The sequence below is a fragment of the Gossypium arboreum genome, chromosome 6 (genome assembly GCF_025698485.1).
Source record: "Gossypium arboreum isolate Shixiya-1 chromosome 6, ASM2569848v2, whole genome shotgun sequence".
Lineage (NCBI taxonomy): Eukaryota > Viridiplantae > Streptophyta > Magnoliopsida > Malvales > Malvaceae > Gossypium > Gossypium arboreum.
This window is the reverse complement of record NC_069075.1, coordinates 10,523,806-10,537,811: the sequence shown is the minus strand read 5'-3', so window position 1 is coordinate 10,537,811 and position 14,006 is coordinate 10,523,806. Positions and strand designations below refer to the sequence as shown.

At 33.1% G+C, this 14,006-nt stretch overlaps 1 protein-coding gene across 1 annotated transcript; it reads right to left on the bottom strand.

Annotated features, from left to right (window-relative positions):
• Positions 1-2,961: 2,961 nt before the first annotated feature.
• On the bottom strand, positions 2,962-3,672 carry LOC128293763 (uncharacterized). Its single transcript, XM_053029270.1, has one exon. The coding sequence runs from the start codon at positions 3,670-3,672 to the stop codon at positions 2,962-2,964; it is 711 nt and encodes a 236-aa protein (XP_052885230.1).
• Between the last annotated feature and the right edge of the window lie 10,334 nt (positions 3,673-14,006).

The window sequence follows — 14,006 nt, the reverse complement described above, 5'->3', positions numbered from 1 at the left end:
AAAAAGAAAAAATTTACCTTTTCAGCCACCGTGTACGGTAAAAAATTTACCTTTCCACCACATGGTATACGGTGGTAAGCCTGCAAGAATCTGACGGTTTGTCTGACGGTCGACTGGTGACCGGCCCATGGCCGGATTTCCTCCCCCTCTCCCTCTTCTCTCTTTTTTTTTTTCTTTTCACCGTTCAGATGAATTTTTTTAAAAAAAATTTATCTTTTATAAGGACCAAAACGGTGCGTTTTGTTCCCCCCCATTTAACCTGAAACGACGCCGTTTTGGCCTTGGCCGGGTCGACCCGACCAGCTCCAATTAGGATCCGCGTGTTTTTATAGCGGAAGCGCTAATTGCGCTTTTGGCCCTTCCGCATTTTTGTTATTTTACAATCAAGTTTTCCGTTATTTTAATTTGGCCCAAATTACGTTGTGTTTTGCAATTTAGTCCCCTTACATACACTGCGTTTTGAAAAAAGGGGTAATTTCTATTTTGGTCCTTCTAGGTTACGCACGTATTGCATTTTGATCCTTCTTCTTTATTTCTTTTTTAAAATCGCCCCAAAACTTCGTTTTTTGTTTCAAATTTAGTCCGTTTTTTAGTTTAAGTTTATTTTCATATTATCCTTGCTATTTTATTTTATTTCTAATATTATTTATATTATTCTCATGATTATCATTTTATTATTGTTATGTTTATTCCTTTTATTATTTATTATTAATATATTAAGACTATAGCTACTATTACTATTTCTAATATATTTATTACGTACATATTTTTATATATTTATATAATATTATTAATAAGTTGTTTTTTAACATTATTAGTATTCATGTTATGTATATTACGTAAGTATTCTAACACTATATTATATATATATATATATATATATATATTTTCATACTATTATGTAAATGCTTTTAATACCATACTTTTATATATTATTATGTACATGCATTAGTATTATTAGTTATGTATCTTTATACTATTATAGTATATTCCTAAACATCATTATTATTTATATATATATACATATTTACGTAGTGTACGAATAGTTTTTTTTATATATATACTATTATAATTTCTAGTATAGGTATATATTTTAATGTATTAGTTATATATTTTCTTATACTCTTCCATGTATATATTTTATATCATCTTATATATGTTCCTAAATACTATGTTATATGTATATATTTTAATACCATATTAGTTATGTTTTTGTACTATCTTATGTGTATGTCTTAAACACTATATTATGTATGTATTTTAAACACCTTATTTTTATATATGTCGTGTACAAGTTTCTAATACTTTATTACATATATATTCTTATATATTTGGTGTATATATTTTAGTGTTATGTTTTATATATCTATCTTTTAATACCATATTGTATATATTTTCAATATTATATCACATAGATTTTTACCATATTATGTATGTCATGTATATATACGTTTTAATGTTTTTGTACTATCTTATGTATATATTTTAATATCTATACGATGTATGTATTTTAACACCGTATTATATATGTATATATAGCATTATTAATATTTTTAATATCATGTTTTCATATCATATTAACCATTATTATATGCGTGTACACAGACGTTCGTTGTTTCTCTTTCATGTTTAATTCTAGTATTACGTTTAATATCGCATACATTTTATCGTTTTTAAAATTATTATCACATTTATTATTTGCTTTAATATATTTCTGGTTCTTTCATTTATTTATTTTATCAATATTGCTTTGCATTACTTCGAAATTCATTTTCTTGTTTTCTAATTAATTTTAATACACGAGGCAACGTATCAGTTTGATGCTAAGTCGTTGATTTCATCACTATGTTGGGTGAATCATATCAGCTCGTGTTGAAAACGGAACTCCCTTCTAACAAATCAAAATTTAAAAATTCTCGTGTTTTGGTCGGATCACGATTAAAATTTAAATTAAACTTGTATTTTTGAGAATTAAGACAACGCGTGTTTTACAAGATACCAATTTTGGGCGTCGCGAGGGTGCTAATACCTTCCTCGCGCGTAACCGACTCCCGAACCCTATTTTACTCTGATTTTCACGTAGACCCAAATTTGGCCTTCATTTTTGTTCGAGAATAAATTTTCTTAAAAAAGATGATTTATTAGGTGTCCGATCACACCTAGAAAAAAGATAGGTGGCAACTCCCTTTTTTAATAAAACTGAAAGTTGGTTTTCAAATTTCCAATAAGTCACCTTAACTAGCGACCGAAGCAAAATTTTTACGTCGCTACAGTAGTATTTGAAGGAAAGCCCAAAAAATAAAAGAATCTAAGAATAATTGTCTGTATAGTATGATTATGAATGAAATAAAAGTATATTTGCTGAAAATGATAGCAAAGATGCATTTTATTGAAATAAAGATTTTGGACATAAGCCTATTTCACAAAAGGCCTCTTATTGCTCCTAGGCTTAGAGTAATAGGTGTGTTTTGGACATTACTCTGAATTAGCTCTAAAAAATACAGGGATTTCTTCCACAGTCCCCTTGTTCAAAACACCCCCAAGTATGCAAGGGCTTGGAAACCTTTATTCCTCGGTTTTCTCTTCGGATACGTTGTTAAGGTCCAGATTCCTCGATATTACCTCCAAGCTTCTTTTTCAAGGGATCGCAACTCTCTTGCCACCTTCTTCAGTTATCGTATTTACTGCCTCGTCAAAGTGATTAGGTTCTGATGAATCGTCGAACTTCACAATTCCCATTTTAATGAGCCTTTCGATCAACTTTTTAAACGTAGTGCAGTTTTCGATTGAGTGCCCCGTTATTCTGGCATGATACTCACATTGGGCATTCGCATCATACCATTTTGGGAATGGAGGTTGCACAGGTTCAGAGTAGAACGGAGACACCACATGCGCATCAAACAGATTCTAATACAGCTCCTCGTATGTCATTGGGATGGGTATGAATTGGAGCCTTTCTACTTATCTCGGAGGGGCCTGATAGTTGGTGGTTACTATCTTCAGTTGGTCTACAGTGACCGATTTAGAATACCCTTTGTTCATATTATTCACTTCATTTTCATTTCTCTTTAGGTTTGACCTATTGGCTTTTTCTCCTGTATCTATCCTCCCTCTCCTAATTACATTTTCAATCATCTCACCGGACATTACTATATCTGATAAGATTATGGTAGCGCTTCCCAACATATGGGTAATGAATGGGGCTTTCAGAGTGTTGATGAAAAGCATCGTGGTTTCTTTCTCCAAAAGAGGTGGCTGGACTTGTGTTGCTATTTCTCTCCATCTTTGGGCATATTGTCTGAAGCTCTCACTTTGCTTCTTTTCCATATTCTGCAATGTGATTCTGTCAGGCGCCATGTCTGTCACGTGGCCATATTGCTTCATGAAAGCCTGTGTCAAGTCCTTCCATGAGTGAATTTTAGCACGGTTCAGTTGGTTGTACCATTTGGCAGCTGACCCGATCAGACTGTTTTGGAAGTAGTGGATTAACAGTTGATCATTATTAACATATCCTGTCATCCTTCGACAAAACATAGTGATGTGAGCTTTTGGACAGCTAGTCCCATTATACTTTTCAAATTCTGGAGTCTTGAATTTCGACGGGAGTACTAGGTCTGGGACCAAACTCAGATCCTTGGCGTCAACCCCACAATGGTAATCAACATTCTCCATTGCTTTGAGTTTTTCTTCCAACCACCTCTATTGATCTTCAAGTTGCTTTGGCAGTTCCACTTTTACTTTTTCTATTTCTGCCCTTTCGTTAAGATCAGGAACTACAGGATTGGTTGGATTGTTCTCCAAATTGGAAACTGAGCCTATCGGGTAGTTCATTAGTACCAAGGTACCGGTCTGATATTGTTGCGGCCTGATAGTAACGGGTGTCCCTTGTGGACGCACGTCTGGTTCGGCTTAAGTGTTTGTTGGGGTAAAGCCTGGAGGATAAACAGGGTCTTCATTATCGTTTGTAGTGCTCTTTCCTTTTTCACGTTCTCTAGCCAGGAACTGCGCCAATTGGCTTATCATACTATTTTGGGACTCTTGCATTTGTTCTCTTATTTCTTATTGTATTTTAACTAGTTGCTCTTACATCCATGCTTGCAATTACTCTTGCATATTTCTTTTCATTTTTTCCAATCTTTCTAATATTTGATCCATTGCTTTGGTTTTGCGACAGGTATTGTAGCGGTATTCGGTTGGTTGACCCTTGTTGGTTTCCAGATTAATTGAAATAATTTTACCTAATTAGGGTCCTTTAGTGAAAGTCTAATACAAATGATGCAATGCAATGTAAATGCATGGAATGAATGCAAAAGAAAGAGAGGCGTTGATTCTGAATTCAATTTCATTAAAACAACTTTTCTAGAAACAAATTCCTTTACATAAAACGGATTGCATATGCAGCCTTGCCCTCATATTCTAGGCGAAGACACCTATCTTCCTCTTCATATTCGAATGTCATGGTCAAGTCTTGCGAATTTTCCAAAAGATGTCCCTATTAACTCCTTTTTGCTTGATCCAGGCCGCGACTTATTGCTCACTTATCTCTGCGATACTTGTCAGCTCCTTTAAGAAGGTCAAGATGTGACGGCTCTTGAATAATCTTTGTCGGCTTGAATCCTCGGGCAATGAAACAAAGTTTTGTATTACTCCGCAGACTATCAGCCTTCTTTCATTGTGTTTACTTGGACCATATTCAGACAACCGTATTATAATCCACTTTATCAAGAAACCCATCTTCCCATGACAAGCTCTTCTATTTAGCAATCGAATATGAATCAACACCTCATTTCTATGATGATGCAATGCAATACAATCATAGACAAAACAAAACAAAATACGTCAGTACAAAAGAAATAAACAACAACATAGAACACCTATCTGGGTGACCACTAGGGTTTGGTGTGGCTCTACCTAGGGTAGGCTCCTAGGTCTCTCTATATGTGGTTTAGTTCTAAAGCAAAGGTACTAGAACTGCCAGATTCCTCGATCCTCACCCATATTAGGCTCATACGGATCGAGTTCAGTTCAGGGGAATACATTTCCCTACGGCTATACGGAGATGAAAATCTCACGAAGACGTAAGTTACGGATGTATCCCGAAAGCGATCTACTATCCTATACGGAGGTGAACACCTCACAAAGGAATAGTTTCTCAGTCCCACTTAAAAGGGTAAAATTGACCAATTTATGCGATGCTATATGCAAAGATACATCAAAAGAATTAAACCACTAAAGCAAGCATATTACGAAAGTGAAAAATAAAATGCAATGGAAAAACCGTAGATTTAAAACAGACTTTCAATTTTCGACAAAAGACAAAAAATTAATCAATTTATGGCTTGACTCTCAAAGTGTCCCCAGCGGAGTCTCCAAGCTGTCAAAACCATTTTTTTGAAAACGGGAATCGACTTTGTTTGAAAATGAAAATTAAAACAGGAGTCGCCACCGATCTTTATTAGGTGTGATCAGATTACCTTTGCTTTAATAAAACATCTTAGTTTACTAAAAAGGTGTTTTTGGTCTACGAAACTCTAGAGAACGGGTTCGGGAGTCGGTTACGTGCAAGGAAGGATTAGCACCCTCGTCATGCCCAAAATTGGTACAGAATTAATTAGTTAGTGTCTTAATGTCAAAAATTGAAAATCGGGAATAAATTTAAGATACAATCCTTTTTTATCAATGTCAATTTTTAAAAAATGCTTGAATTAGCTCAAAACGATTGCCAAAGATTTCCTCATCTCGAGATATCGAAGTATCACATCCCATAAGTTAGGACGCGATACCATGAACTCCCGAGCGCAAGTTTATCTTTAATTTTAATTGAAATTTCATGTGTTTTGGAACTTAGAAGGATATTTGGCCATTTAGGTTTAACGAGAAAACCGAAACCCCATAAGTTAGGGCATGATTCCTTGAATTTCCTAAAACGCGAAATGTTGCCTTATTTAGAAATTTTTTTTTTTGAAATATAGTGAGTATTATATTTAACAACGTACATTTGTTTTGTTTGAAATAAAATAAAGCGATCTAAGTTGGATAAATGTGTTGGGGTTTAATTCATGAGGCGATGATATGAAATAAAATATAGTAATGAGTGTGGACAATAATACATGAATTCAATAATACACAAGCGAATGACAATAATATGAACAAGAATAAACAAATTAAAGAACACACAATGGCAATAACCTCACAACATACATCATTTAAATGCTAGTATTAATAATTAAAGACAAGTGAATTAAATAATACAATTTAAAATAAATAGTTGAAAGCAAACTAAAATAAAACAATTGCAAAATAAACTTTAAAATGACAATGAATGAATTTAAAACAAATATTGTAACAAAAAAAAGAAAGTAAAAATCAACAATATACAAAACGATTTTTTTTTAAGAAAGAATGATATATATATATTGTGACAGCCCAAAATTGACCCTAGTCGGAATGTGGTTTCGGGACCACAAAACCGAGGCATAAAAATAATTTAAAATTTATTTTGATGCCTATAATATGTGTGTGCTCATGTGTGACATTTTTTGATGATTGATTTAGTGTTATAAAGGTGAATTTCACTAGAAGGGACTTAGTAGTGAACTTTGAAAGTACGATAGGGAAATGTGTGATGACTAATTAAAGCATGCATGCAAAACAATGGACTTGCATGTCAAATTCCCCTTTTTATAGCTAGTGGCCGGCCATGATAAGGAATTATGGGCAAAAATCATGTCATGAAACATGTTTGGTAAGTGGGTTATGTTTGAATGAATAGAATAAGGAGTATGGAATAAAAAAAAAATGTGTGTGTGAAGGCTCCTTTCCCCCCCATTGCCATGTAACTAAGAAAGAAAAACAAAAAATTGTTCATCTTTTCCTCCTTCTTTTGGCCGAAAATTCTAAGAGGAAGAAGAGATTTTTGCTTCATTTTCTTTGTTTAGAAGAGATCTAGAAGGAGATTTGGCTAAATTTGCATCAAGATTAAGGTATGTATGAGGTTGTGTTATGAGTTTCATGCATGTTTTAGTTGCTAACTTGATGTTCATGTTAGCCATGGTTCAAATCCTTGTTATGCCATGGAAATGGTATTTGGCCAAAGTTGTTATTGTGTTAAAGCCATTGCATGCTAAATGTGAAGCTTGCTAATGATGCATGCAATGATGGATTGTCTACTCTTGAAATTTCTTTGTAGCAATCTTGAGTAAGACATTGAGTTTTCTTTTGTTTAACCATGACCGAAGTTGAAAGGGGCATGATTGTGATGTATTCGCCATGAAGCATTCATGAGCATGGTTTATGCTTCTTGCATGTTAGTTAAAATTTGTATTTTGGATGGTTATGGATACCTTAAAATTCGGCCTTACACCTATATGTGTATATATGTTTGCACATGATGTTTTGGTTATGAAGAAAGTGATAAATATGTTTCTTTAAAGGAGAAATTTGTTGAAGAATGGTTGTGAAATTTGCATGTACATTCGGCCTAGTGCATGTATAGTATGAAAAAACCCATGAAATTATTGTTGATTTGGTGCAAGTATGACTAAGTATAATCGGCCATATGAGTGCTTGATGCTATGCTATAATTAATGAGCTCAAGTGTGTGAATATAATTGTGTGCGGCCTTATAAGGGCTAAGTACCTTGGATTCCCCTTTGATATTCAAACGACTAAATCAATTTACTTGTTAACATAAAGCTCGAGAGCTTAGAGGGCCACAATTGGATAAGGGGAAGGAAAAAGTGATCGAATAGCCGTTGAAGCCGTTCGACAACATCCGAGGTAAGTCCTCAAGAAATGACCCTACTCGAATTATGTGAAATGAAATATGGATGTGTAATGATTATTGATTTATGTGTGTATGAGTATTTGAATGATACCCGGGCTAAGTCCCGAAGGCGATTATGCTAGTGATATGTTTGTGTTTGAGCCTTAGTAATGAAAATGAAACATGGATGTGTAATGATTATTGATGTATGTGTGTGCATGAGCAATTGAATGATATCCGGCTAAGTCCCAAGACATTTATGCTAGTAATTATATCCGGTTAAGACCAAGGCAATTGTGCTAGTGGCTACATCCGGCTAAGACCAAGGCATTCGTGCAAGTTGTTAAATCCGGGCTAATACCAAGGCATTTGTGCAAGTCGTTCTATCCGGCTAAGACCAAGGCATTCGTGCATGTGGTTATATCCAGTTGTATTCAAGAAGCTTGGGCTGGAGGTGAGCATTGGTTGCTGTAATAAATTTAATTAGTACGCTCGAAAAGCCCAAAGGATAAGGTATGTTTATATGTGCATTGGAAAAGTCGATATGTTTGAGTAACATTCGTTCAATCGACTAACGAGTTTTCAGCTATTGAATTGGTTGATATCTTGTGAAAGTATATAATGATGAAGTGTGACGTAAGTATGATTATGTGAATGTGTATTAATGAAATGATTCATTTGGCTATGTGAATGTAATGCTTTAGTTAAAGCTGATTTTATTGCTTGAGACTTACTAAGCATAAAAATGCTTACTCCGTTGCTTTGGCTCTCTGTTTTATAGATTTTGTTCGTTAGCGATCGGATACGGAATCATTGAAGTCAAGTCATCCACACTATCAAAGCCTCCATTTTGGTATAATTTTGGTTGAACTTTGAAATGGCATGTATAGGACTACCCTTGTTGGTTCAAATGTGTTGTGATGTACATGTATGCGGCCATGCGAAAATGGCTCGTAGAAGTAAAGTACTAACTTAGACCATTTGTGATTTGTATATATATATGGTTTCATGATGTGATTATGGATTGGAAATGGGAGTGTTGGTCACATGATCAGCCATTGAATGGCTAAAATGGTCATAGGTGAACCTATGTATGGCAAGACTAGTTGGTTCATGGAGACTACAAAATAGGTAAGACCTACCTTAAAACAGGTGCTGCCAGCTGCAGTGACGGGAATGTGAAAAATCACCAAAAATTGTTGGGATGGTATTAAATAGTGAAAGAATTATATAAATGAACCTTGGTGAGTCTACTTTCATATGGAAGAAACGAAACGGTCATAGGAGTTACGTGTTAAGAGATATTAAAGTTATCGTGAGACAGGGCCAGAACGGTTTCTGGGTCCCCTGTCGCGACTTTGAAAATTTACCATAAATTATCCAGAATGAATTAGAAGTCATGCCTAATATGTGCAGATTCCTTTTGAGTCTAGTTTCATTAGAAACAAACGGCATCAGTATTGAAACCCTGTACAGAGAGATATTCAAGTTGTAACGCGAAGGTCAGTGTAGTCGACCCCTGTAACATGGGTGACTTTAACTAATAAACTGTACCAATTGGCCCGACCAAAATTCTAGAAATAAATCCATGGATGGATATATGAGTCTAAATTCAGGAAAATTTACGGAATCAGTTTCTGAGTTGTGAAACTCGAGATATGCTTTTTAAGGCGACAACAACGCAGTTTTCCAGCTTGCCTGGAATGTCAAATTGGTCGGTGCCATAAGTGGTTTTGGCTTGTTAACCTCGTGTCCGACACCGCAACGGTCTCGGTTCGGTATTATATATATATATATATATATATATAGAGAGAGAGAGAGAGAGTTTTAAAATAGATAATATGTATATATTAAAATGGTTTGAAATAAATAACGATAAATTATCTAAATAAATAATATGTAAAAGAAGTTTGAAATAAATAATGTATAAACCGTTTAAATAGAAAAATATGTATATGAATAATCCCAAAATGAATAATATATAAAAGCTTAAAGTAAGGAGATATATATAAATAATCTCAAAATAAATAAGGTGTAATATCTTGAAATAAATAATACATTTAGAATTCAAAATGAGTAATAGTTTAAGTATATATAATATGTAAAAATGATTTGAAATAAATAATATATAAACTTAAAATGAATAATAATAGTCTTTTTTAAATGGAAAAATAAATAAAATAATCAATTAAATGACTAAGGATTAGGCTGAAATAGAATTAAAATTTAAGGTAAAAATTGTAAATAATGAAAAGAAGGCTATCGAGGACCGAAATGAATCACGCTGAAACGACGAGGGATTGGCTAGGAAATATTCCTAGCCTTTATGCGCATCATTTCAACAGGGACTCAAATGTAATCAGAAGAAAATTATGCGGCCAGATTTATAAAAAATAAATAAAGTGAATGAAGGGACCAAATTGTGACGCGTACAAAGGCGGAAGGACCTCGCGCATAAATATCCCAAGAATGGGAAACAGGCGGATCCTGGTGCCCATGCGGGTCAGGTTGGATTGGCCGGTTCTTGAGCAAAACGACGTCGTTTTAGGGCTTCAGAAGGCTACCCTAAACGACGTCGTATTGGGGGTGCATATAAATACAAAAAATAAACCCAAAAATATCATTTTAGCCACTTCTTTTTTAAAAACAGATTCAAAACTCTCTCAATTCTCTCCTCTTTTCCCTTCAGCCCTATGTCCGGCCAAACTTTGGTCGTCGGCCACCGTGCCGGCTGCCTGTCATCGGCGACGGTGCCACCGTCCATGGTAGCCGAAAAAATCAAAAGTCCCCTTTTTAATCTCTTTTTTGAAAAGAACCCAGATTTGGGTTATAAAACCCCAATATCTAACCGATGTCCTGCCGTGGACAAAGAAACAGAAAGGTTTTGCCCCTTTTCCAACGAGGTCTCCGACGGTGGCTAGATACGGAGTAAAAGGTAGATTTCGACCCCTTTTTATTTGTTCTTTTGTTTTATTTAAAATAACTCAAATCAAAAAAGTGAAAAAGTAAAATAAAAACGAAAAATACAAAAAATAACCTTCTTTTCGACTTTAAGTTTCTGTTTTCTATTGATATTGTGTCCGAAAAATTTACAACGAAATTGTTTTGGCTTTTATAGCCAAATTACAAGACTTCTAGTTTTTAATTTTTTGTCGTTTTGCTATTGTTTCTTCTACTTGGTTCTTCTGCTTGGCTTCTTGCGTGTTGGTTTTTTCTTGCAGGTAATAGTGGTGTCAGACGCGTGGAGGTGGCTGACGTGCGGTGCTGGTGGCGCGCGTGAGGGGGCTGACATGGGAGGAGTGGCTAAGGTTTCTTCGTTTCTTTTTTCTGCTGAAAATGTTTTGAGTTAATGGGGCTATTAGACTTTAGGTTATTTGGGCCTTCATAATTTGGGCTGACAATTTGCAATGGACTTTGATATAATTTTTTATTTTGGGTTTTATTTTCAAAATTAGGCCAGGTCAAAATTGACCTATTACAGATATTTAACAAAGGTTAATTAGCAATTAAACCGTTTTAATTTCATGTTAGTGCTTAACTAAGTGGAGTGTCATCATTTTCCTCTAAGTGAATATTAAGTTAATCTAATCATTTGATTAGTGACTTAATTAATTTAATTAACTTGTTAATTACCCCTCTTTCTATATATACATATATATGCTTTGATAGTGGGAGGGAGAAAAACATTAAGCTCATTCTTTCCCCCTTTCACCGTCCCTTAAAGAAAGAAAAACATAAAATGATTTAATATATTTTAATTAATATCTATAAAAAAGTGTTAATTATAATAATAAAATATATTATATTCTAAAAAAGAATTTAAGTTTAAATCTTGAAAATAAAATTATTACGCTTCAAAAAAATTAATTTTCATGAAGGGTGAAAAAACGATGGACTATAATAAAGAAAAAAGGACAAATTCTTGTTTGTGTTGTAGGTGTCGAAACCATCTTTAAATTTAAAAAAAAAAAGAGCGATCGACTTTGAAAAAGGAAATACGGAGTCACCACCAATCTTTTGTTTCGGTGTGATTGAATTACCTTAAAATATTTTACTCCATTTAAACCGATTTTGGCCTACGTAAATTTGAGAAAACGGGTTCGGGAGTCGGTTACGCATGAGGAAGGATTAGCACCCTCACTACGCCCAAAATTGGTACCAAAATGATTAAATACTATCCTTATGTCTGAGATTTAAGATGTTTTTGAAATGTGATTGCTTTAAAAATATTTTAATAGTCCAAGTTGGTCATCGAAATTCTCTTGTTTCGGAGGAATACAGCATCACATCTAGCACGATAGGACACGGTCCTTTATGCCCTCGAAAACATGATAAATTTCGACTTCCAAAAGTTCATATGTTGAAAATCACAAAAGGATGCCCAATTGTTTAGTCCAACGAAAAACCGAAACCCAGCACAGTAGGGCACGATTCCTTGCATTTCTAGACATCAAACATTTCCTTCGTTTTAAAGAATTTTTAAAGACATGAGTGAAATTTCAAAGGAATATTCGATTGTTTTGAACGAACGGGAAATCGCAACCCAGCACGATAGGGCACGATTTCCCGAATTGCCAAACATCGAACATTTCCTTTGTTTTTAAGAATTTTTAAATGAATAATTATAAAACTAGCTTAAAACGCAGTAATTTTACTTGAAGTAAGATGAAATAATTAAATTTAAAGAGTTGGACCTTATAAAGTAACATTTTGTAAACCAAAAAGAGCATGGGATAATATATGCACACAGGATACAATACTTGATGAATGAGGATAATGTGTCTTATTTAATTAACTAACAAAATAAACAATTAAATATAATTAACCTAAAATTATGACCCAATTTCAATCATGCATGAAAAATAATTGATATAGTAATACAAAAACGAAAGTAATATGCCACAATAACATACATAACCTAATACATTACCATTAATACAAAATATCCAAAATAAAATGATAATAAAAGACTATGGTATAAGACAAATTTACAATAATGATGGACACGATATATGCATTGACGAATTGATAAATTAGAAAATATTTGTAAAACAAACTAAATATATATATGCAATTATTAGAAAACATATTATAGAATGAATATTTTTAAAATCAAGAAATATACAAAGGGCAAAAATGTTTACTGAAATATATACATGAAAGTTTAAACAATGCACAGGACATTCAAGGAAAACAAAAATACATTGTAAAATATAATCTTAAGAAATGCATGCAATAGGTTTATAAAACATATGTATGTATTAATAGATTTAGAAATAATTATTTGTAAAGAATACGCATTTTAGTAAGGCATCTAAGATTAAATTAATCTTATTATAAATTATACATATATATAATAGATTTAAGAACATATTTATATACTGAAAAAACTATATATATAAAATAACATGGATCTAATGATATATAAACCAAATATATGTGCTAATATATACATGTACATGCACAATAATCATTTAAATAATATGTAAAACATGTATGCAAAATATATTATAATAACCAAAATGTATGTTAAAATGTAGGAATAGATTCAAAAACATTAATAATTTACATAAAATTGAATTATTTATTATACATATACCAATATACATGATGCATTTGAAGAAGTGTTATAGAATGGATATTTTAAATCAAATAATATACGAAGCAATTCAAAATAAGTAGTTTATAAGACGATTTAAAATAATATATAAAATGATGCATGAAAAGAAATTTAGAACGCATGACATACAAAACAATTTAAATATTGGTAGAACAATTTAGACTAAGTAATAAAATTATTTTAGAATACAAAAGAAAGATTTAAGATAGACGACATATAAAAGCTCTTAAAAGTAAATAATACAAATAATCTTAAATAATATATATAGTAAAACAATTTACAATAAATAATCTGAAAGAAAAAATGGAGTTAAAAAAAATTAAGGATTAACTTGCAATCAAGATAAAATATGAGGTACAAATTATGAAATACAAAAGATTAATAAAACATGAATCAGGGCCTAAATGAACTCGCGAAGAAAGACGAGGGACCGATCAGGAAATTATTCCAAGGCCACAAGATGCGTCGTTTCGACACGGGCCAAAATGAATCAAAGGCTGAAGTCTTGGGGAAAAATTAAAAATACAAAACAGAGGGAAGGGATCCGATTGAAGGTAGGAAAAGCGGAGGGACCAGGAGCATAAATACCCCCAAAAATAATGAAGACACGCGGATCCCCTG